This window comes from Pristiophorus japonicus, chromosome 7 (genome assembly GCF_044704955.1).
Source record: "Pristiophorus japonicus isolate sPriJap1 chromosome 7, sPriJap1.hap1, whole genome shotgun sequence".
NCBI lineage: Eukaryota > Metazoa > Chordata > Chondrichthyes > Pristiophoridae > Pristiophorus > Pristiophorus japonicus.
This window is the reverse complement of record NC_091983.1, coordinates 245,556,549-245,582,511: the sequence shown is the minus strand read 5'-3', so window position 1 is coordinate 245,582,511 and position 25,963 is coordinate 245,556,549. Positions and strand designations below refer to the sequence as shown.

The 25,963-nt window shown below is 46.1% G+C and overlaps 1 protein-coding gene across 2 annotated transcripts in view; it reads left to right on the top strand.

Annotated features, from left to right (window-relative positions):
* LOC139267485 (dynein axonemal heavy chain 8-like) overlaps positions 1–25,963 on the top strand; it is a 2,569,686-nt gene that overhangs the window by 1,023,437 nt on the left and 1,520,286 nt on the right. For both annotated transcript variants that reach the window (XM_070885867.1, XM_070885866.1), the window contains one exon: positions 16,466–16,585. In XM_070885867.1, the coding sequence (XP_070741968.1) occupies positions 16,466–16,585 (120 nt within the window). The remainder of the gene's footprint in view (positions 1–16,465; positions 16,586–25,963) is intronic.

Here is a 25,963-nt window from a genome sequence, read left to right as displayed (position 1 = left end):
CCCCCTGACGGCGACATTCCCCTCGGAAAACCTTCGGCCTGCCCAGCGGTGCCAAAACAAGCTTTTTCCCAATGGTCCAGTGAGGCTGTGGCCTTCTGCAGCGCCGATGCGGCTTCTCTTAAAGGGGAGGGCGCACTGTCGCGGCCAAAATGTTTTTTTTGTCCGCAGACTGCCATGTCGGGCCAACAAATATATCCCCGGGTTCGGCCAGGCCGCCAACAGGCAGCCTTGCACCCCCTCTTGGGCACCAGGCTGGTGGCCCGGCCGAAACCTTCCGTGGTGGCCCTTTAAGTGAAGCGGAGAGCCGTGGTGACGTGGCGCCGTGATGACGTCATTGCGGCGGTCACTCCACACCTCAGTTGCTGTCACCACCATGTATCTGCCCCTCAGGTCCAGTCCCCATTATGATCGAGTTGCGGATCGGAGAGAAAAATAACCCCAAAGAGCCGAATGTCGTTCAAGAGGCGACCTGAACCGCAGCTGCGGTAAAAAACATCGAAACAGAGTGGGTGCGCCCCGTTTTGGGCGGGGGTCAATTTCTACCCCATGCACTCTAAACCTATTTTATACCTTCTTGTATTCTCTTAGTCTGACCCCACCTAATACCATGCTATTTCTTACTCTAGTGCTATCTGTCTCTCCCAATCCTTTGTGAACGTTGTTTCTCATTTCTAATGCTACCTGCTGGTGCTCATCCCCTCACCAAATTAGTATAATCCCGTTCCAACATCACGAGCAACCCTCTCCCATGAGAATATTGGTCCTGGCTCTGTTGAGGTGCATCCTGTTTGGCCTGTGCAGGTCCCACCTCCCCCAGAACCAGTTCCAATATTTCAGGAATATAAAACCCTCCTGCCTGCACCACCTCTCCAGCCACACATTAATTTGCTGTCTCCTCGTATTTCTATGCTCACTTGCTTGTAAATTGTAGCATTTAGTTTATATTGCCTCTCCTCAATCTTCCTACCAATTGTATCACTTCACATAAAAACATAAGAAATAGGAGCAGGAGTAGGCCATTTGACCCAGCAAGTCTGCTCCGCCATTCAATATCACGGCTGATCTTATCCTAGCCTCAACTCCACTTCCCTGCCCGCTCCCTATAACCCTTGACTTCCTTATCGTTCAAAAATCTGTCTATTTCCACCTTAAATACATTCAATGACCCAGCCTCTACAACTCTCTGGAGAAGCGAGTTCCAAAGATTCACAACTCTCAGAGAGAAGAAATTCCTGCTCATTTCCGTTTTTTTTCGCCGATCCAGAACTCAATCATAATGGGGGCTGTGACCCTTTATTCTAAAATTATGCCCCCTAGTTCTAGATTCCCCCACCAGGGGAAACATTTTCTCTGCATCTATCTTTCAAGCCCCCTTAGAATCTTATACGTTTCAGTAAGATCACCTCTCAGACTTCTAAACTCCAATGATTATAGGCCCAACCTGCTCAACCTTTCTTCATATGACAACCCCTTCATCTCAGGACTCAACCTTGTGAACCTTCTCTGAACTGCCTCCAATGCAAATATATCCCTCCTTAAATAAGGAGACCAAAATAAGGAGTACGCAGTACTCCAGGAGTGGTCTTACCAATGCACTGTACAGTTGTAGCAGCACTTCCCTACTTTCATACTTCATCCCCCTTGCAATCCATTAGTCTCCCCATTACTTGATGTACCCGTAGACCACTCCCACCAGTCACTTATTTCCCTTAGTATTTCATATCTCTACCCAAACTGATTCTACACCTTGATCTTCTGAGCCAACATCATTTCTCACTACTGCACTGATCTCATCCCTTATCGGCAAAGCTGCCCCATCTGCTTTTCCTTTCTGCCTATCCTTACGAAATGGAAAAGACCCCTGAATGGCTATCAGATCTGTTATGTATGCAACACCTAGTAACCAGCATTCTACCGCTACCAGAGGGCGCATCTGTTGGAGTCCCAAGGGATCCCAGCATCCTTGGGAGCACTGCATATAAGCAGGCCTCCAATGCTGTGCAAGCACTCTGGAGTCAGAATAAAGCGATTAAGGTCACACTTACTGAAGTCTACAGTACTCAGTCACATTGCTTTATTTGAGACATAACAACTGGCAACATGTAATAGATAACAAACCATCATGCGAAAATTCAGAGAAGTGTTGGTATCCTGGAGAAATTCTCAGAAGGTGATGATTGGGAAGCCTTTGTGGAGCGACTCGACCAATACTTCGTGGCCAACGAGCTGGAAGGGAATGAGAACCGAAGGGCGATTGTTCTCACCATTTGCGGGGCAACAACCTATGGCCTCATGAAGAATCTTCTTGCTCCGGTGAAACCAACAACCAAATCTTATGAAGAACTGTGTACGCCAGTCTGGGAGCACCTAAATCCGAAGCAGAGCGTTCTGATGGCAAGGTATCAATTTTATACATTTCAACTGTCTGAAGGCCAGGAAGTGGCGAGCTACGTTGCCAAACTAAGGCACCTTACAGAACATTGCGAATTTGGTGGATTCCTGGAGCAAATGCTAAGAAACTTCCTTTGTGCTTGGCATTGGCCATGAGGTTATCCTTCTCAAACTATTGACTGTTGAAACACCAAACCTGAGCAAAGCCAAAAAAATAAAGCTCGGCATTCATGTCCACCAGCGATAACAAACAAATTTTGCAGCAGAAAGATGCATCGGCAAGTACTGTACACAAAGTAACATCGTTTTCAGATGTGAATGCACATGGCAGAACGTACACACCTGAAGCTGCACGACCTCAGATGACTCAGAGTCCACCATCAAGTGTGAATGCGAGGCAATTAACACCTTGTTGGCGCTGCGGAGGTGATCATCAAGCCTCTAGAGTTGCAAAATTCATGAGAAACCGCGCCCCCCCCCCCGCAGTGTTTGAACTCATTGAAAAGGAAACTTAGTTTGGAATTGTCTACCAGAAAGTTTGAGATCCTAAAGTGCACATGGAAGAAACTACAAGTTTTAATTGAATTTGAGATTGGGTCTGTGTGGGAAGGGCTAAGAACTAAAGGAGAACTATCCTTCAAAGAAACAAGTTTGAGTATTGAAACTGTCTGGGGTATTGAAGCTAAAACAAATTGTTTGGGGAAATTGTGTAAACTCGAAAACCCTTCTCCCCAGGAGACATTAACATAGCAACAATCAACCCAGAGATAGCCAGCCATCACTGTGAGCAGAAAACCCATTCCAGCACATGCATAATGACAATGGCATATCCAGCCCGCATGGAAAACCAAAACCTAGGCAGATGTTGCAAATACCAAAGCTAATTTTTCCATCAAGAAACAGATTTAAAAGATCGACACATCCGAGACAGGTTAACATTTAATGAGCCTGCCAAATATGACAAAGAGATATCAAACCCGCCAAAAATTAAACAAAGAATGGGGCTGATTTGGCGCGAAGATTAGAACAGCTTCAAAAAAGTATAACTGGGACCCTGTTTTAACAAAGGTATGCTTAGCAGAACAATGCTTTTGCTTGAGAAGACAGTATCAGCATCAAAGAGCATCAAGAAGGGTGGAGAGAGAGACCACCGCAGCAGCGTGGAGAGGCGTGAGTCCGGGGTCAGCGAGAGGCCTACAAAAGGCCGCGAGAGGCGTCGGGAGGTGCGTGGAGAGGCGTGAGTCCGGGGTCAGTGAGAGGCCTACAAAAGACCGCGAGAGGCGTCGGGAGGTGCGTGGAGAGGCGTGAGTCCAGGGTCAGCGAGAGGCCAACAAAAGGCCGCGAGAGGCATCGGGAGGTGCGTGGAGAGGCGTGAGTCCGGGGTCAGCGAGAGGCCTACAAAAGGCCGCGAGAGGCGTCGGGAGGTGCATGGAGAGACGTGAGTCCGGGGTCAGTGAGAGGCCTACAAAAGGCCGCGAGAGGCGTTGGGAGGTGCGTGGAGAGACATGAGTCCGGGGTCAGCGAGAGGCATGCCGGTGCAGCTACAGGGAGAGGGCAAAAAAGTAGAAAGAAACAGAAAGGTGACGTCACAGCCAAGGGGGTAAGTGATTGGCTGGTGATTGGTGAGTAGTTTTTCTTTTTCTTTCTTTTTTATATCAGTCAGTAACTTTTAACATGGTTGTTGCCAATTTAAGTGTATCTAAGAGTGAAGTCATGGCAGGGGAGCTCGGTCACGTGGTATGCTCCTCCTGTATTAGGATGGAGAATGAAACAGTTAATTCAGAGACCATCGTCCAGAACTTAAAGAAGGGTAACTTTGAAGGTATGAGGCATGAATTGGCTAAGATAGATTGGCTAATGATACTTAAGGGGTTGACTGTGGATGGGCAATGGCAGACTTTTAGAGAACGCATGGATGAATTACAACAATTGTACATACCTGTCTGGCGTAAAAATAAAAAAGGGAAGGTGGCTCAACCGTGGCTATCTAGGGAAATCAGGGATAGTATTAAAGCCAAGGAAATGGCATACAAATTGGCCAGAAATAGCAGCGAACCTGGGGACTGGGAGAAATTTAGAACTCAGCAGAGGAGGACAAAGAGTTTGATTAGGGCAGGGAAAATGGAGTACGAGAAGAAGCTTGCAGGGAACATTAAGGCGGATTGCAAAAGTTTCTATAGGTATGTAAAGAGAAAAAGGTTAGTAAAGACAAATGTAGGTCCCCTGCAGTCAGAATCAGGGGAAGTCATAACGGGGAACAAAGAAATGGCAGACCAATTGAACAAGTACTTTGGTTCAGTATTCACTAAGGAGGACACAAACAACCTTCCGGATATAAAAGTGGTCAGAGGGTCTATTAAGGAGGAGGAACTGAGGGAAATCTTTATTAGTCAGGAAATTGTGTTGGAGAAATTGATGGGATTGAAGGCCGATAAATCCCCAGGTCCTGATGGACTGCATCCCAGAGTACTTAAGGAGGTGGCCTTGGAAATAGCGGATGCATTGACAGTCATTTTCCAACATTCCATTGACTCTGGATCAGTTCCTATCGAGTGGAGGGTAGCCAATGTAACCCCACTTTTTAAAAAAGGAGGGAGAGAGAAAGCAGGGAATTATAGACCGGTCAGCCTGACCTCAGTAGTGGGTAAAATGATGGAATCAATTATTAAGGATGTCATAGCAGCGCATTTGGAAAATGGTGACATGATAGGTCCAAGTCAGCATGGATTTGTGAAAGGGAGATCATGCTTGACAAATCTTCTGGAATTTTTTGAGGATGTTTCCAATAAAGTGGACAAAGGAGTACCAGTTGATGTGGTATATTTGGACTTTCAGAAGGCTTTCGACAAGGTCCCACACAGGAGATTAATGTGCAAAATTAAAGCACATGGGATTGGGGGTAGTGTGCTGACGTGGATTGAGAACTGGTTGTCAGACAGGAAGCAAAGAGTAGGAGTAAATGGGTACTTTTCGGAATGGCAGGCAGTGATTAGTGGGGTACCGCAGGGTTCTGTGCTGGGGCCCCAGCTGTTTACATTGTACATTAATGATTTAGACGAGGGCATTAAATGTAGTATCTCCAAATTTGCGGATGACACTAAGTTGGGTGGCAGTGTGAGCTGCGAGGAGGATGCTATGAGGCTACAGAGTGACTTGGATAGGTTAGGTGAGTGGGCAAATGCGTGGCAGATGAAGTATAATGTGGATAAATGTGAGGTTATCCACTTTGGTGGTAAAAACAGAGAGACAGACTATTATCTGAATGGTGACAGATTAGGAAAAGGGAAGGTGCAACGAGACCTGGGTGTCATGGTACATCAGTCATTGAAGGTTGGCATGCAGGTACAGCAGGCGGTTAAGAAAGCAAATGGCATGTTGGCCTTCATAGCGAGGGGATTTGAGTACAGGGGCAGGGAGGTGTTGCTACAGTTGTACAGGGCCTTGGTGAGGCCACACCTGGAGTATTGTGTACAGTTTTGGTCTCCTAACTTGAGGAAGGACATACTTGCTATTGAGGGAGTGCAGCGAAGATTCACCAGACTGATTCCCGGGATGGTGGGACTGACCTATCAAGAAAGACTGGATCAACTGGGCTTGTATTCACTGGAGTTCAGAAGAGTGAGAGGGGACCTCATAGAAACGTTTAAAATTCTGACGGGTTTGGACAGGTTGGATGCAGGAAGAATGTTCCCAATGTTGGGGAAGTCCAGAACCAGGGGTCACAGTCTAAGGATAAGGGGTAAGCCATTTAGGACCGAGATAAGGAGAAACTTCTTCACCCAGAGAGTGGTGAACCTGTGGAATTCTCTACCACAGGAAGTAGTTGAGGCCAATTCACTAAATATATTCAAAAGGGAGTTAGATGAAGTCCTTACTACTCGGGGGATCAAGGGGTATGGCGTGAAAGCAGGAAGTGGGTACTGAAGTTTCTTGTTCAGCCATGAACTCGTTGAATGGCGGTGCAGGCTAGAAGGGCTGAATGGCCTGCTCCTGCACCTATTTTCTATGTTTCTATGTTTCTATGTACCATGTGGGAACTCAGGGACACTTCCGGTGCCCCTGACGACTACGTGTGCGGGAAGTGTATCCGCCTCCAGCTCCTGACGGACCGCGTTGCGGAATTGGAGCTGAGGGTGGATTCACTCTGGAGCATCCATGATGCAGAGAACGACGTGAGTAGCACGTGTAGCGAGTTGGTCTTACCGCAGAAGAAGGATCCACAGCCAGATAGGGAATGGAAGACCAGCAGGAAAAGTAGTGCAAGGAAAGTAGTGCAGGGGTCCCCTGTGGTCATCCCCCTGCAAAACAGATACACTGCTTTGAGTGCTGTTGAGGGGGATGACTCATCAGGGGAGGGCAGCAGCAGCCAAGTTCATGGCACCGTGGCTGGCTCTATTGCACAGGAGGGCAGGAAAAAGAGTGCGAGAGCGATAGTGATAGGAGATTCAATTGTGACGGGAATAGATAGGCGTTTCTGCAGCCGCAACCGAGACTCCAGGATGGTATGTTGCCTCCCTGGTGTAAGGGTCAAGGATGTCTCGGAGCGGGTGCAGGACATTCTAAAAAGGGAGGGAGAACAGCCAGTTATCGTGCTGCACATTGGTACCAACGACATAGGTTAAAAAAAGGAATGAGGTCCTACGAAACGAATTTAAGGAGCTAGGAGCTAAATTAAAAAGTAGGACCTCAAAAGTAGTAATCTCGGGATTGCTACCAGTGCCACGTGCTAGTCAGAGTAGGAATCGCAGGATAGCTTAGATGAATATGTGGCTTGAGCAGTGGTGCAGCAGGGAGGGATTCAAATTCCTGGGGCATTGTAACCGATTCTGGGGGAGATGGGACCAGTACAAACTGGACGGTCTGCACCTGGGCAGGACTGGAACCAATGTCCGAGGTGGAGTGTTTGCTAGTGCTGTTGGGGAGGAGTTAAACTAATGTGGCAGGGGGATGGCAACCAATGCAGGGAAACAGAGGGAAACAAAAAGGAGACAAAAGCAAAAGACAGAAAGGAGATGAGGAAAAGTGGAGGGCAGAGAAACCCAAGAAAAAGAACAAAAAGGGCCACTGTGCAGCAAAATTCTAAAAAGACAAAGGGTGTTAAAAAAACAAGCCTGAAGGCTTTGTGTCTTAATGCAAGGAGTATCCGTAATAAGGTGGATGAATTAACTGTGCAAATAGATGTTAACAAATATGATGTGATTGGGATTACGGAGACGTGGCTCCAGGATGATCAGCGCTGGAAACTCAACATCCAGGGGTATTCAACATTCAGGAAGGATAGAATAAAAGAAAACGGAGGTGGGGTAACATTGCTGGTTAAAGAGGAGATTAATGCAATAGTTAGGAAAGACATTTGCTTGCATGATGTGGAATCGATATGGGTAGAGCTGCAGAACACCAAAGGGAAAAAAACATTAGTGGGAGGTGTGTACAGACCTCCAAACAGTAGTAGTGATGTTGGGGAGGGCATCAAACAGGAAATTAGGGGTGCATGCAATAAAGGTGTAGCAGTTATAATGGGTGACTTTAATATGCACATAGATTGGGCTAGCCAAACTGGAAGCAATACGGTGGAGGAGGATTTCCTAGAGTGCATACGGGATGGTTTTCTAGACCAATATGTCGAGGAACCAACTCGGGGGGAGGCCATCTTAGACTCGGTGTTGTGTAATGAGAGAGGATTAATTAGCAATCTCGTTGTGCGAGGCCCCTTGGGGAAGAGTGACCATAATATGGTGGAATTCTGCATTGGGATAGAGAATGAAACAGTTAATTCAGAGACCATGGTCCAGAACTTAAAGAAGGCATACAAATTGGCCAGAAATAGCAGCGAACCCGGGGACTGTGAGAAATTTAGAACTCAGCAGAGGAGGACAAAGGGTTTGATTAGGGCAGGGAAAATGGAGTACAAGAAGAAGCTTGCAGGGAACATTAAGACGGATTGCAAAAGTTTCTATCGACATGCAAAGAGAAAAAGGTTAGTAAAGACAAACGTAGGTCCCCTGCAGTCAGAATCAGGGGAAGTCATAACGGGGAGCAAAGAAATGGCAGACCAATTGAACAAGTACTTTGGTTCGGTATTCACTAAGGGGGACATAAACAACCTTCAGGATATAAAAGGGGTCAGAGGGTCTAGTAAGGAGGAGGAACTGAGGGAAATCTTTATTTGTCGGGAAATTGTGTTGGGGAAATTGATGGGATTGAAGGCCGATAAATCTCCAGGGCTTGATGGACTGCATCCCAGAGTACTTAAGGAGGTGGCCTTGGAAATAGCGGATGCATTGACAGTCATTTTCCAACATTCCGTAGACTCTGGATCAGTTCCTATCGAGTGGAGGGTAGCCAATGTAACCCCACTTTTTAAAAAAGGAGGGAGAGAGTAAACAGAGAATTATAGACTGGTCAGCCTGACCTCAGTAGTGGGTAAAATGATGGAATCAATTATTAAGGATGTCATAGCAGCGCATTTGGAAAGAGGTGACATGATAGGTCCAAGTCAGCATGGATTTATGAAAGGGAAATCATGCTTGACAAATCTTCTGGAATTTTTTGAGGATGTTTCCAGTAGAGACGACAAGGGAGAACCAGTTGATGTGGTATATTTGGACTTTCAGAAGGCTTTCGACAAGGTCCCACACAAGAGATTCATGTGCAAAGTTAAAGCACATGGGATTGGGGGTAGTGTGCTGACGTAGATTGAGAACTGGTTGTCAGACAGGAAGCAAAGAGTAGGAGAAAATGGATACTTTTCAGAATGGCAGGCAGTGACTAGTGGGGTACCGCAAGATTCTGTGCTGGGGCCCCAGCTGTTTACACTGTACATTAATGATTTAGACGAGGGGATTAAATGTAGTATCTCCAAATTTGCGGATGACACTAAGTTGGATGGCAGTATGAGCTGCGAGGAGGATGCTATGAGGCTGCAGAGTGACTTGGATAGGTTAGGTGAGTGGGCAAATGCATGGCAGATGAAGTATAATGTGGATAAATGTGAGGTTATCCACTTTGGTGGTAAAAACAGAGAGACAGACTATTATCTGAATGGTGACAGATTAGGAAAAGGGGAGGTGCAACGAGACCTGGGTGTCATGGTACATCAGTCATTGAAGGTTGGCATGCAGGTACAGCAGGCGGTTAAGAAAGCAAATGGCATGTTGCCCTTCATAGCGAGGGGATTTGAGTACAGGGGCAGGGAGGTGTTGCTACAGTTGTACAGGGCCTTGGTGAGGCCACACCTGGAGTATTGTGTACAGTTTTGGTCTCCTAACTTGAGGAAGGACATTCTTACTATTGAGGGAGTGCAGCGAAGATTCACCAGACTGATTCCCGGGATGGTGGGACTGACCTATCAAGAAAGACTGGATCAACTGGGCTTGTATTCACTGGAGTTCAGAAGAATGAGAGGGGACCTCATAGAAACGTTTAAAATTCTAACGGGTTTCGACAGCTTAGATGCAGGAAGAATGTTCCCAATGTTGGGGAAGTCCAGAACCAGGGGTCACAGTCTAAGGATAAGGGGTAAGCCATTTAGGACCAAGATAAGGAGAAACTTCTTCACCTAGAGAGTGGTGAACCTGTGGAATTCTCTACCACAGAAAGTTGTTGAGGCCAATTCACTAAATATATTCATGAGGGAGTTAGATGGAGTCCTTACTACTAGGGGAATCAAGGGGTATGGCGAGAAAGCAGGAAAGGGGTACTGAAGTTGCATGTTCAGCCATGAACTCATTGAATGGCGGTGCAGGCTAGAAGGGCCGAATGGCCTACTCCTGCACCTATTTTCTCTGTTTCTATGTTTCTAAACCTCTCCAGCATCAACGACACTACCGGGACCACATTGCCCTGCTATTGAAAAGGAAGAAAGAACATCACCATCGCGGCAGCAACCGACCACAGCCAATGTGGTACCATTGAAAACACCGCAATCAAATAACTCTGAAACAAAACTCCTCAAAGAAGAAAGCAAAGATTCAAAAGTTTCCATTCCACAATCTAGACATGACTACCAATAGGTGAAAACATTACCTAAAGAGACTTTGAAACTTAAGTCCAAAACACGCCCTACCGCATCAGCGGACACCACCCAACTGAAGATTGCGCAGTAAGAAGTCTTCTACGACGTTCGGGGTGTGTCAAGCAGAACCCACAGAATCCAGCGAACCCCGAAATAGCGAACCACCGCCAACTACCATTAAAGGATTGGTGATCATAGTTCCTGTTTGCCCTGGAGTTTAACCTAGTCAGAGTTAGGAATTGGGAGGTGGGAGGTGTATTATTCCTGTAACCCCTTTGAATGTGTGATATAGTGTTCTTTATTTGAATGATTACAAGTTTGACATTGTAATTTTCTTGTTCTTAATAAAATCAGAGTTCTTTGCACCAAACCAGTTGTCTCTTGCACTTTGTCACATCCCCCAAATAAATCCAAAGTCTAGAACCCAGGGATTCGAACCACTCAGAAGGTCAGAGGTGAGCCCGACACCACACACTACAAGCCTATCAATGCCGCTTCAAACACTATGCGTGCAAAGGCTGTGGAACAATGGGACACCTCCAGCGAATGTGAAGACGAGTTGCAAACCATGCAAATCACCATGTTGCAGATGAAGACCGATCCATGGCAGATCAAACTGAACTCGAGACTCAAATCAAGGAGGCAGAAGTGTACGGGGTACACACCTTCACCAAGAAATGTCCACCGATCATGTTAAAAGTTGAACTGAACGGAATTCTAGTATCCATGGAATTGGACACGGGTGCTCTTATATATGTAAACTTGTATATACTCTGTACAGCCACCAGAGGGCTCATTCCCTAGAGTCGCAAGGGATCCCATAATCCCTTGGGAACACAAGTATTTAAGGAGGCCTCACAGGTTGGAGAGACACTCTGGAGACCTGCAATAAAAGACTAAGGTTACACTTTACTTTGAGCTCACAGTGTTCAGTCTGAATCTTTTTCCATACATAACAATTGCGAGTCAGTCTATCATGAGCAGAAAGGCCTTCAAGAGGCTGTGGTGCAACAAGGTACAAAGACCCAACCTGAGCCCTATTCATACTAAGTTGAGAACTTACACTAAAGACCTGATCCTTGTACTTGGCAGTGCAGCAGTAAAAGTCTCCTATGATGGGGCGGTGCACGAACTACCACTATGGTTTGTACCAGGAGATGTTCGGCAGAAGCTGGCTGGGAAAAATCCACTGGAACTGGGATGACATCCGAGCACTTTCGTCTGTCGACGATGTCTCATGTGCCCAAGTTTTGAGCAAGTTCCCATCGTTGTTTGAGCCAGGCATCAGAAATTTGATCAAGCTGGACAGGCTGCAACGAGGGGGCATCATTGCGCCGTTTGAGCTCAATGAGTGTGCCAGTCCGATTGTTCCGGTTCTCAAGGGCGATGGCACGGTCAGAATTTGTGGGGACTATAAAGTAACGATTAACTGTTTTTCGCTGCAGAACTAGTACCCGCTACCCAAGGCAGATGATCTATTTGCGACGCTGGCGGGAGGTAAGATGTTCACCAAGTTGGACCTGACCTTGGCCTACATGACGCAGGAGCTGGCAGAATCTTCGAAAGGCCTCACCTGCATCAACACGCACAAAGGTCTGTTCATCTACAATAGATGGTTGGGATTCGATCGGCAGCACCTATTTTTCAAAGGAACCTGGAGAGTCTACTCAAGTTGGTTCCTCGCACCATGGTTTTCCAGGACGACATATTGATCACAGGTCGGGACACCATTGAACACTTGCAGAACCTGGAAGAAGTTCTAAGTCAGCTAGATCTTGTGGGACTCAGGTTAAAACGCTCGAAGTGTGTTTTCCTGGCGCCAGAGGTCGAGTTCTTAGGGAAAAGAATCGCGGCAGACGGCATCAGACCCACCAACGCCAAGACGGAGGCCATCAAGAATGCGCCGAGACCACAGAATGTGACGGAGCTGCGGTCGTTCCTAGGACTCCTCAATTATTTTGGTAATTTCCTACCCGGGTTAAGCACCTTGCTGGAACCTCTATATGTGTTGCTACGCAAGGGAGATGACTGGGTATGGGAGAAATCACAAGAGGCTGTTTTTGAGAAAGCCAGAAATCTGTTATTTTTCAATAAACTGCTTGTCCTGTATGATCCTTGTAAACGTTTAGTGCTATCTTGCGATGCGTCTTCGTACGGGGTCAGGTGTGTGTGTTTCAATAAGCAAACGAATCGGGAACATTGCAACTGGTCGCTTATGCGTCTAGGAGTTTGTCCAAGGCCGAAAGGGCCTACAGCATGATTGAAAAAGAAGTTCAGGCATGCTTGTACGTGGTGAAAAAAATGCATCTGTTTGGGCTTTAGTTCGAGTTAGAAACTGACCATAAGCTGCTCATATCACTATTCTCAGAGAGCAAAGGTATTAATACCAATGTCTCTGCTTGCATCCAAAGATGGGCGCTCACGCTGTCTGCATATAACTATGTAATTAGCCACAGTCCTGGCACAGAGAACTGTGCTGATGCTCTCAGTCGGCTACGATAGCCCACCACTGGGGTGGAAGTGGCACAGCCTGCAGACTTGCTCTTGGTGATGGATGCATTTGAAAACGAAAAGTCACCCGTTACGGTCCACCAGATCAGGATCTGGTCCAGCCAAGATCCTTTACTGTCCCTTGTAGAAAACTGTGTCCTCCATGGGAGCTGGTCCAGCAACCCAGCGGAGATGCATGGAGATCAAACCGTTCCAGGGTCGCAATGACGAAATGTCCATAGAGGCGGACTGTCTTTTGGAGGGTAATCGTATGGTTTTGCCGAAGAAAGGCAGGGAAACGTTCATACGCGACCTACACAGTACCCACCAGGCATAGTAATGATGAAAGCTATAGCCAGATCCCATGTGTGGTGGCCCAGCATCGAATCAGATTTGGAGTCTTGCGTGCGCCAATGCAACACTTACTCTTAACTGAGCAATGCACCCAGGGAGGCACCGCTAAGTTAACGGCAAGGCAGAACGGGCAGTCCAAACAATCAAGCAATGCATGAAACGCGTGTCGGAAGGCTCCCTGCAGACCTGCCTGTCCCAAGTCCTGCTCAGCTACCATACAAGACGCCACTCACTCACCGGAGTTCCCCATACCAAACTGCTCATGAAAAGGGCACTCAAAACAAGGCTCTCTCTAGTCCACCCTGATCTCCATGATCATGTCAAGGGCAGGCGGCATTAACAAAGCATGTACCATGATCGCGCAAATTTGTCACGTGATATTGAAGACAATGACCCTGTTTTTGTACTCAATTATGGACATGGTCCCAAATGGTTTGCTGGCACTGTCATAGCCAAAGAAGGCAGTAGGGTGTTTGAGGTCAAACTTGCAAATGGACTAACTTGCAGAAAGCATTTGGACCAAACCAAACTGCGATTCACAGGCAGCCACGAGCAACCTGAAGAGGACACCACCAACTTCGACCCTCCAATACACACACAAGTGGCAACCGACATCATGGTTGACCACGAAGCTGAACTCATCAACCCCAGCAGCCCAGCAAGGCCAGTGCGCAGCAGCCCAGCGAAGGCCCAACCAACCCACCTGCACCTGTGTTTGTACCGAGACGATCGACTAGGGAGTGGAAAGCCCCAGATCGTCTCACCCTGTAAATAAGTGCACTATTGACTTTGGGGGGGGGGCGGGGGGAGTGATGTTATGTATGCAACAACTCGTAACCAGTATTCTACCACAGGGCGCATCTGTTGGAGTCCCAAGGGATCCCAGCATTCTTTGGGAGCACTGCATATAAGCAGGCCTCCCATGCTATGCCAGCCCTCTGGAGTCAGAATAAAGAGACTAAGGTCACACTTACTCAAGTTTACAGTACTCAGTCACATTGCTTTATTTGAGACATAACAAGATCATACCCATTTATTTTTATTTGTGCCGTCAACTCATCTATCTTGTTATGAATGCTGCGTGTGTTCAGATATAGAGGTTTTAATTTTGTTTTTTTATCATTTTTCCCTACTCTGACCCCTCTTTCTGATGCAATCTAACATGTAAACACTCTGTCCCTTCCTCTGATTATCATTACTCCTATCGCTATACTGCACTTTTGCCTTCTTCTTTCTCTTTGACTTTTTACGTTTCCGTTCACCAGATCCCTCCCACCCCCACTATTTAATTTAATGCCCTATCTACAGCCCTAGTTATCCAATTCGCCAGGACATTGGCCTCAGCTTGGTTCAAGTTAATCCCGTCTCGAAAGAACAGCTCTCTCTTATCCCAGTAATGGTGCCAGTGCCCCATGAATTGAAACCCATTTCTCCCACACCAAACTTTGAGCCACGCGCTCATTGCTCTGATCCTATTTACCCTGTGCAAATGTTATCGTGGCTCACATAGTAATCTAGAGATTATTACCTTTGTGGTTCTGGTTTTTAATTTAGCACGTAGCTGCTCATACTTCCTAAGCAGAACCTTTATCTTTGTCCTACCTATGTCATTGGTAGCTACGTGGACCACGACAACTGGATCCTTCCTCTACCATTCGAAGTGTGGCACTCATGCTGTTGGCTGCAGAGAACAGTATCTATCCCCTAACTATACTGACCCCTACCACTACCACATTTGTTTTTACTCCCCCAAATTGAATGACTTCTTGTACCATGGTGCTGTGGTCAGTTTGCTCATCATCCCTGCAGTCCTTGCGCTCGTCCACAGAGAGTAAGAACCTCATACCTGTTAGACAATTACAAGGGCTGAGGCTCCTCCATTACTACATTCTGGGTCCCCATACCTATCTCATTTGTAGTCACACCCTCCTGTCCCTGACCAGGGACCAAATCTGAATCATTTAACTTAAGTGGTGTGACTCTCTGCTGGAACACAGCATCCAGGTAACTCTCCCCCTCCCCGATTTGCTGCAGTGTTTGAAACTCGGACTCCAGCTCATTAACTTGGAACCGAAGTTCCTCGAGCAACCGACACTTACTGCAGATGTGGTTGCCGTGGATCACACTGGTGTCCACCAGTTCCCACTTGATCAGCTCCGCTGGGCTGGCCACATTATTCGCATGCCAGACACGAGACTCCCAAAGCAAGTGCTCTACTCGGAACATCTACATGGCAAATGAGCTCAAGGTGGGCAGAGGAAACATTACAAGGACACCCTCAAAGTTTCCATGATAAAGTGCAACATCCCCACTGACACCTGGGAGACCCTGGCCAAAGACTGCCCTAAATGAAGGAAGAGCATCCGGGAGGACGCTGATCACCTCGGTCTGATCGCCGAGAGCGTACAGAAATCAAGTGCAGCAAACCTGTCCCACCCACCCTTTCCCTCACAACTATCTGTTCCACCTGTGACAGGGACTGTGGTTCTCGTATTAGACTGTTCAGTCACCTAAGGACTCGGTTTTAGAGTGGAAGCAAGTCTTCCTCGATTCCGAGGGACTGCCTATGATGATGATGACATTCTGCAGCAGTAACTTAAGTTTTCAAATTTTGAATGTTCAGTTTTTAATCCCGGCTCTTAAATTAAACCAATATCCCCAAAAAAGAAATATTGGCCAACCAATCACTTCCCTTCTTTCCTGTGATGTCACACTTTGATTTATTTTTACTTCTTACCCTCCCAGGTCCATTAGCGCTGCTCTGAGCTCGCTCCTTTATCACCCGCTCCAATCTGTAGTTCTGGTGCTGCTCTGAGCTCGCTCCTTTATCTCCCGCTCCAATCTGTAGTTCTGGTGCTGCTCTGAGCTCGCTCCTTTATCACCCGCTCCAATCTGTAGTTCTGGTGTTGCTCTGAGCTCGCTCCTTTATCACCCGCTCCAATCTGTAGTTCTGGTGTTGCTCTGAGCTCGCTCCTTTATCTCCCGCTCCAATCTGTAGTTCTGGTGTTGCTCTGAGCTCGCTCCTTTATCTCCCGCTCCAATCTGTAGTTCTGGTGTTGCTCTGAGCTCGCTCCTTTATCTCCCGCTCCGATCTGTAGTTCAGGTGCTGGTTGGCCGCTCCTTTATCACCCCCTTCACATTTCAATACAGCCACTTTGAAAAAATATTGATACTTTGATAAAATAATAAAAATATAATATTCGTTATTGTTTTCAGGTAATTGATTTGCGAGAGATGCACATAGATGAAGCATTGTACGAAATATCCAAAAAGATTATAATTAATCTACCAGAGGATCATACTTTGACGATGGAAAAGATGGTTATATACAATGAGGTAACATTATTTTTTAGAGTTTATAGTTTGAAATCAAAGTTGTGAGCATTGAGAAATGTTTGGAATAATCAAAGACAACTAACAAAGATTTGTGAAAGGCAAATTTTAGTTGAGCAATTTGAGAACATTTTTTTGAAGTTGATAGTTGGGAGCAGCAACAGGAGCAGTTGGACCTGTGAGGGAACCGGCAGCAGCGGAGCGCTCCAATAAAGCCCGAGGCTCGAGTCCCAGGTCGGGCTTGTTAGGTGCAGGAGTGGACAGACCCTTTTAGAATGAAGAGTTCTAAAAAACGGGGAAAAATAAATCAAAGTGTGACGTCACAGGAAAGCAGGTAAGTGATTGGTTGGTGAGTATTTCTCTTTCGTTTCTCTTTTTTTTTCTAAATTAGGGCATTGGTTTAAACTAAGAGCCGGGACATTAAAAATTCCAATCGGGGAATGTAAAATAGTAAGTGAGTTAATAATAAGTGTATTAACACAGAGCAACTTCACCTAAGTGCAAGGGAATTTGGCAAGTGTTGGAATTCGGTGTGGTGGGGGAAGAGGTGCTACTTGATATATAAAAAAATAAATATAATCAAATAGGTTTAAATTAGGACTGCAGGCTAAGTTACATTAAAAACCTAAAGCATATAACTAAATTGAATAAATTAAACAAGGTTATTACCGGGATTAAAAACTTTAAATAGACAATTGAGTGATAGTTCAAAACTTAAAAACCTAATTCGTTAAATAAAATAGAATGGAGATAGTAGGGCAGGTGATGTGTTCCAGCTGTAGCATGTGAGAGCTGGTGGATACCAGTGTGATCCACAGCAACCACATCTGCAGTAAATGTCTGCAGCTCGAGGAACTTCAGCTCAGAGTTGATGAGGTGGAATCTGAGCTTCGGACACGGCAATGCATCAGGGAGAGAGAAAGTTACCTGGGCACTTTGTTCCAGGAGGTAGTCACACCCCTTAGGTTAAGTACTTCAGATTTGATCGTTGGTCAGGGACAGGAGGATATGACTATAAGCGAGGCAGGCATGGGAATCCAGGCGGTAGCATTGGAGGAGCCTCAGCCCTTGCAATTGTCCAACAGGTACAAGGTTCTTACAGCCTGTGGGCAAGAGCAGGGACTGCAGAGAGGATGGGCAAATTGACCACAGCACCATGGTACAGGGGGCAATTCAAGTTGGAGGATGAAAAAGGAATGTAGTAGTGGTAAGGGGCAGTATAGTTAGGGGGATAAATACTGTACTCTGCAGCCTAGAGTGTGAGTCCTGAAGGTTGAACCACCGTGGCCAGGGTGAAGGACTTCTCCTCGGGGCTGGAGAGGAACTTGAAGTGGGAGGGGAAAGATCCAGTTGTCGTGTTCCATGTAGGTAACAACGACATAAGTAGAACTAAAAAAGAGGTTCTGCTGAGGGAGTATGAGCAGCTCGGGGCAAAATGAAAAAGCAGAAACACAAAGGTAATTGTTATGTATGTAAACATTACCAATGTGTAAGACTTGCCACCGGAGGCGCACCTGCGGGAGACCCAAGGGTCACCTGCACACCTTGGGCAAGCAGGTATAAAAGGCAGTCTACCATGCTGTCTCCTCACTCTGGAGTTACAATAATGAGACCAAGTTCACAACAGTTTGAGCTTAAGATATACAGTCTTGTGGAGTTATTCTAAACGTAACAATTGGCGACGAGTAACAGATCACGAACTTTCATGCAGTTATGGCTGCCGTTGGTATTCTTGAGAGATTTGTTGAGGGTGATGATTGGGAAGCTTTCGTGAGCGTCTTGACCAGTACTTCGTGGCCAACGAGCTGGAAAAGGCAGAAACCGCGATCAAGCACAGGGCGATTCTCCTCACCGTTTGCGGGTCCACGCTATATGGCCTCATCAAAAATCTGCTAGCACCGACGAAACCAACGGACAAGACATATGTAGAGTTGTGCACGCTGGTTCGGGAACACCGCAAGCCGAAGGAGAGCATCTTGATGGCTTTTATATACACCACTGCTCCGAGGGCCAGGACGTGGCGAGCTATGTCGCCGACCTAAGACACCTTGCGGGACCGTGCGTATTTGCTGGATTTTTAGGGGAAGTGTTGCGGGACTTTTTCGTGCTTGGAATCGGCCACGACATCATTCTTCGCGAACTGCTGTCTGATGAATCCCTAGATCTGAGCAAGGCCATCACGACAGCCCAGGCTTTTATGTCCACGAACAATAACACTAAACAGATATCATTGCAGCATCAGAACTCACCGGCAAATACTGTGCATAAAATAACGCCTTCAGCAGGCAGAACTGTATATGGCAGGGCCTACACGCCTGCTGATCCCAGACCTTGAGTCCGCTGTGGGGCGTGAATGTGAATCCATTAGCACCATGTTGGCGCTGCGGGGGTAATCATCGAGCCCATCAATGTCGATTCAAGCACTATGTGTACAAGGGCTGTGGAACAATGGGGCATCTCCAGCGAATGTGCAGACGTGCTGCGATTCACCACATGGCAGAGTCGGCAGAAGATGACCGATCCGGCGCGGATCACGCTGAACGATTAAGAGAGGCAACTCAACCAGAGGCTGAAGAGGAAGTGTATGGGGTACACACCTTCACTACCAAAAGCCCTCCGATAATGTTAAAAGCCAAATTAAACGGCATTCCAGTTTCCATGGAATTGGACACGGGGGCGAGTCAGTCAATTATGAGCCAGAAGGTTTTTGAGAAACTGTGGGGCAACAAGGCACAAAGGCCAAAACTAAGTCTGATCCACACCAAGCTGCGCACTTACACCAAAGAGCTCATACCAGTCATTGGCAGTGCAGAAGTGAAGGTATCGTACGATGGAGCTGTGCATGATTTACCACTGTGGATTGTACCAGTCGATGGCCCAACGCTGTTCGGCAGAAGCTGGCTCGGAAAGATCTAATGGAACTGTCTTTGGAGGATGATGCCTCGTCCACCCAAGTGCCAAACAAATTGCCGTCGTTATTCGAGCCAGGCATCGGCAATTTCACAGGCACCAAAGTGCAGATCCATCTAGTCCCTGATGCACAACCCGTTCATCACAAGGCCCAAGTGATTCCATACATGATGTGAGAGAAAGTCGATATCGAGCTGGTTAGACTTCAATGAGAGGGGATCATATCGCCAGTCGAATTCAACGAGTGGGCCAGCCCAATTGTTCCGATGTTGAAAAGCGATGGGACGGTCAGAATCTGCGAGGACTACAAGGTAACGATCAACCGAGTCTCATTACAGGACCAGTACTCACTATCCAAAGCGGATGACCTGTTTGCAACGCTAGCAGGGGGGAAGTCGTTCACCAAGCTGGATCTAACCTCTGCTTACATGACACAGGAGCTGGCTGAACCTTCGAAAAAATTGATGTGCATCAACGCACACAGAGGACTGTTCATATACCACAGATGCCCCTTTGGGATTCGTTCGGCTGCGGCCATCTTCCAGAGGAACATGGAGAGTCTGTTGAAATTGGTTCCGCGCACTGTGGTGTTCCAAGACAACATTTTAATCACTGGCCGCAACATCATCAAACCGGAGCTCAAATAGGTATTGGTGCATTTTCTTAACCCCGTGCACAACCTGGAAGAGGTTCTCAAGCGACTGGGCAGAGTGGGACTCAGGTTGAAACGCTCCAAGTGTGTTTTCCTGGTGCTAGAGATCGAATTTCTGGGGAAAAAGATTTCAGCGGATGGCATCAGACCCACGGAATCCCAAGACGGAGGCCATCAAGAATGCACCCAGACCACAGAATGTGACGGAGCTGCATTCGTTTCTGGGACTCCTCAACTATTTTGATAACTTTCTACCGGGGTTGAGCACTTTGCTGGAACCATTGCATTTATTGCTATGCAAGGATGACGACTGGGTTTGGGGTAAAGCTCAAGAAGAAGCCTTTAACAAGACCAGTAACCTGCTATGTTCCAACAAGTCACTTGTATTGTATGACCCGTGTAAACGTTTAGTACTAGCTTATGATGTATCTTTGTACGGGGTCGGTTGTGTGTTACTGCAAGCCAATGGGTCAGGCAAACTGCAACTGGTTGCATATGCGTCCAGAAGCTTATCTAAGGCTGAAAGACTCTTCAGTATGGTTGAAAAAGAAGCATTAGCATGCGTATACGGGGTTAAGAAAATGCACCAATACCTATTTGGGCTCCGGTTCGAGCTCGAAACTGACCACAAGCCTCACATTTCGCTGTTCTCAGAAAGCAAAGGCATTACACCAATGCTTCTTCCCGCATCCAAAGATGGGCACTAATATTATCTGTGTATGATTATGTAATCCGCCACAGACCAGGCACGGAGAACTGTGCGGATGCTCTCAGTCGGCTACAATTGCCCACCACCGGGGTGGAAATGGCGCAACCCGCGGACTTGCTTTTGAGAGCGAGGGGTCACCTGTCACGGCTCACCAGATCAGGACCTGGACTAGCCAGGGCCCGGTGCTATCACTAGTAAAAAGCTGTGTGGGAGCTGGTTGGCGGTCCCAGGAGAAATGCAAGATGAAATTAAGCCATTCCACCAACGCAAGGACGAAATGTCCATCCATTTGGACTAGCTCTTATAGGGGAATCGTGTAATTTTGTCAAAAAATGGCAGGGAAACATTTATATGCGACCTTCACAGTACCCACCCAGGCATAGTCATAATAAAGGCTATCGCCAGGTCGCACGTTTGGTGGCCCAGCATTGGCTCGGAATTGGAGTCATGTGTACATCAATGCAACACTTGCTCACAGTTGAGCAATGCACCAAGGGAGGCTGTGGTCATGGCCCTCCAAACCGTGGTTAAGGGTCCACATAGATTTCGCTGGCCCATTTCTAGGAAAGATGTTCCTAGTAGCAGTGGACGCTTACTCTAAATGGATTGAATGTACAATAACGTCGTCATGTACATTCACTGTCACCATTGAAAGCCTCCGGGCCATGTTCGCCACCCATGATTTGTCCGTCGTCTGACCTGACATCGTTAGTGACAATGGACCATGCTTCACCAGCTTGGAATACAATGAGTTCATGACCCTCAATGGCATCAAGCATGTCAGGTCTGCGCCGTTTAAGCCCGCATCTAATGGTCAAGTGGAATGGGCAGTCCAAACCATCAAGCAGAGCTTGAAACGCGTGACGGACGGTTCTCTGCAGACCCAGCTATGTCGGATTCTGCTCAGCTACTGCACGTGACCCCACTCGCTTACCGGGGTTCCCCCTGCAGAATTGCTAATGAAGAGAGCATTCAGAACCAGGCTCTCCTTCGTCCACCCAGATCTCAATGATCATGTAGAAACCCGACGTCACTGGCATAATATCTACCACGATCGATGGCTGTATCACGCGACATTGAAGTTAATGACCCTGTTTTTGTTCTTAATTATGATCATGATCCCAAATGGTTGCTGGCACTGTGTTAGCCAAGGAGGGGAATAGAGTGTTTGTTGTTAAACTTTTGAACGGACAAATGTGCAGAAAGCACTTGGATCAGACCAAACTGCGGTTCACTGACAACCAAGAACAGTTTGAAGAGGACATTACCATCATTGATCCATCCACACACAGTCAACCAGCAATCGACCTCGCAGTTAACCACGAGGATGAACCCACCATGCCCGACAGTCCCATCAGACCAGCCACACCGCAGCACAGCAATGATCCGACCCACTCACCCATGCCAGGACTTCAACTCAGGCGATCAACCTGGGAATGCAGAGCCCCGGATCGCCTCAACTTGTAAATAATTTGTACATTAGACTTTGGGGGGGAATTATGTTATGTATGTAAACATTACCAATGTGTAAGACTTTCCACCAGGGGGTGCACCTGTGGGAAATCCAAGGGTCACCTGCACACCCTGGGCAAGCGGGTATTAAAGGCAGTCTAGCACGCTGCCTCCTCACTCTGGAGTTACAATAAAGAGACCAAGGTCACAACAGTTTGAGCTTAAGATATACAGTCTTGTGGAGTTATTCTAAATGTAACAGTAATAATCTCTGGATTACTATCTGAGCCACGAGCTAATTGGCATAGGGTCAATAAAGTTGAATGCGTGGCTCAAAGATTGGTGGGGGAAAAATGGATTTCAATTCATGGAGCACTGGCACCAGTACTGGGGAAAGAGGGAGCTGTTTCGTTGGGATGGGTTCACTTGAACCATTCTGGGACCAGTGTCCTGGCAAATCGAATAACTAAGGCTATAGATAGGGCTTTAAACTAAATAGTGGCAGGGAGGGTTCAAGTGAGGGGAAATTTAGAAAGTTCAAGATTAAGGACAAGGCAAAAGTGCAAGGTAGTGATATGGGTAATGAAAATGAGAGTGTGACAGGAAGGGACAGAGCATACACCATAAGAATGCACCAGCAAATAGGGTCAGAGTAGGGAAATATGGGAAAAAGACAAAATTAAAGACTCTGTATCTGAATGCACGCAGCATTCGTAACAAGATCGATGAATTGATGATACAAATAGAAATAAATGTGTATGACCTGATTGAAAAGTTACCAAGGCTGGGAACTGAATATTCAGGGGTACTTGACATTTTGGAAGGATAGGCAGAAAGGAAGAGGAGGTGGGTAGCTCTGTTAATAAAGGATGAAATCAGTACAGTCGTGAGAAATGATATTGGCTCAGAAGATCAAGGTGTGGAATCAGTTTGGGTGAAGATAAGAAATAACAAGGGAAAGAGGTTACTGGTGGGAATAGTCGATAGGCCCCTAACAGTAGCTGCACTGTAGGACAGGATATACATCAAGAAATAATGGCAGCTTGTAAGAGAGATATTGCAATAATCATGGGTGACTTTAAGTTTCATATAGATTGGACAAATCAAATTAGCAAAGGTAGCCTTGAGGATGAGTTCTTCAAGTGTCTTCGAGACAGTTCGAACATTACATTGTGGAACCAACCAGGGAAGAGATTATTCTAGATCTGGTAATGTGTAATGAGACAGGATTAATTAATGATCTCTTAGTAAAGGATCTTCTCGGGAAGGGTGTTAGAATTTACAGAATTTCAAATTCAATGGGGTCACCCATTTAAAGTGAAAATGAGGAAACATTTCTTCTCAGAGTTGTGAATCTTTGGAATTCTCTACCCTAGTGAGCTGTGGATGCTGGGTCATTGAATATATTTAAGGTGGAGATAGACAGATTTTTGAAAGGTAAGGGAGTCAAGGGTTATGGGGCGAGGGCAGGGCTGTGGAGTTGAGGCCAAGATCAGATCAGCCATGATCTAGTTGAATGGCAGAGCAGGCTCGAGGTGCCAGATGGTCTACTTCTGCTCCTATTTCTTATGTTCTTATGTTTGAGGGTGAGAAACTTGAATCTAAAACTAATGTCGTAAACCTAAATTAAGGCAATTACAAAGGTATGAAGACAGAGTTCCCTAAAGTGGACTGGGAAAATAGATTAAAAGGTAAGATGGTAGATAAGCAGTGGCAGACATTTAAGGAGATAGTTCATAATTCTCAACAAAGATTATTCCATTGTGAAAGAAAGGCTCTATGAGAAGGAAGAACCAGCCATAGCTAATTAAGGAAGTTAAGGATGGTATAAAATTGAAAGAAAAGGCATAAAATGTGAAGATTAGTGGTAAGCCAGAAGATTGGGAAATTTTTAGAAACCAGCAAAGGATGACTAAAAAAATAATAAAGAGGGAGAAAATAGATTATGAGAGTAAGCTAGCAAGAAATATAAAAACAGACAGTAAGAGCTTCTACAAGTATATAAAAAGGAAGAGAGTAGCTAAAGTACATGTTGGTCCCTTGGAGGATGAGACTAGGAAATTAATAATGGCAAATAAGGAAATAACAGAGACTTTGAACAAATATTTTGTATCTGTCTTCACGGTACTAAAGGGACTAAAGGCTGACAAGTCCCCTGGACCTGATGGCTTGCATCCGAGGGTCTTAAAATAGTGAATGCATTGGTTGTATTCTTCCGAAATTCCCTAGATTCTGGAAAGGTTCCAGCGGATTGGAAAACTGCAAATGTAACGCTCATATTCAATAAAAGAGGGAGATAGAAAGCAGGAAACTATAGGCCAGTTAGCCTAACATCTATCTTTGGGAAAATGTTGGAATCCATTACGAAAGAAGTAGTAGCAGGACATTTAGAAAATCATAATTCAATCAAGCAGAGTCAACATTGTTTTATGAAAGGGAAATTGTGTTTGACACATCTATTAGAGTTATTTGAGAATGTAACGAGCAGGATGGATCAGGAGGAACCAGTAGATGTAGTATATTTTGATTTCAAAAGTTATTCGATAAGGTGCCACATAAAAGGTTACTATACAAGATAAGAGCTCATGGGGTTGGGGGTAATATATTAGCATGGATCGAGGATTGGCTAACTAACAGAAAACAGAGGGTCGGGATAAATGGGTCATTTTCAGGTTGGCAAACTGTAACTAGTGGGATGCCACAGGTATCAGTGCTGGGTCCGCAACTATTTACAATCTATATTAATGATTTGGAAGAAGGGACCGACGAAAAAGCCAAATTTGCTGATGATACATAGATAGGTGGGAAAGCAGGTTGTGAGGAGGACACAAAGAGTCTACAAAGCGATATAGATAGTTTAAGGGAATGGACAAAAATTTGGCAGTTGGAGTATAACTTTGGAAAATGTGAGGTTATCCACTTTGGTGGGAAGAATAGAAAAGCAAAATATTATTTAAATGGAGAATGACTACGAGATGCTGTGGTACAGAGGGATATAGGTATCCTACTACATTAAACACAAACAGATAGCATGCAGGTAAAGCAAATAATTAGGAAGGCAAATGGAATGCTGTCTTTTATTGCAAGGGGATGGAGTGTAAAAGTAGGGAAGTCCTGCTAGTACTGTACCGGGCGTTGGTGAGACCACTTCTAGACTACCGTGTACAGTTTTGGCCTCCTGATTTAAGGAGGGATATACTTGCATTGGAGACAGTTCAGAGAAGCTCATAAGGTTGATGAAGTGGTTGTCTTATAAAGAAAGGATGAGCAGTTTGATCCTGTACTCATTGGAGTTTAGAAGAATGAGAGGTGATCTTATTGAACATAAGATTCTGAGGAGGCTTGACAGGGTAGATGCAGAGAGGATGTTTCCCCTCGCGGGGGAATCTAGAACTAGCGGGATTAGTTTCAGGATAAGATGGCGATGAGGAGGAATTTTTTCTCTCAGATGGTTATGAATCTTTGGAATTCTCTACCTCAGAGAGCTGTGGAAGCTGAGTTAGACAGATTCTTGAACTATAGGGGAGTCATAGGTTATGGGGAAACAGGCAGGAAAGTGGAGTTGAGGCCAAGATCAGATCCGCCATGATCTTATTGAATGGCAGAGTTGGCTCGAGGGGCCGTATGGCTTACTTATGCTTCTATTACTTATGCTGTT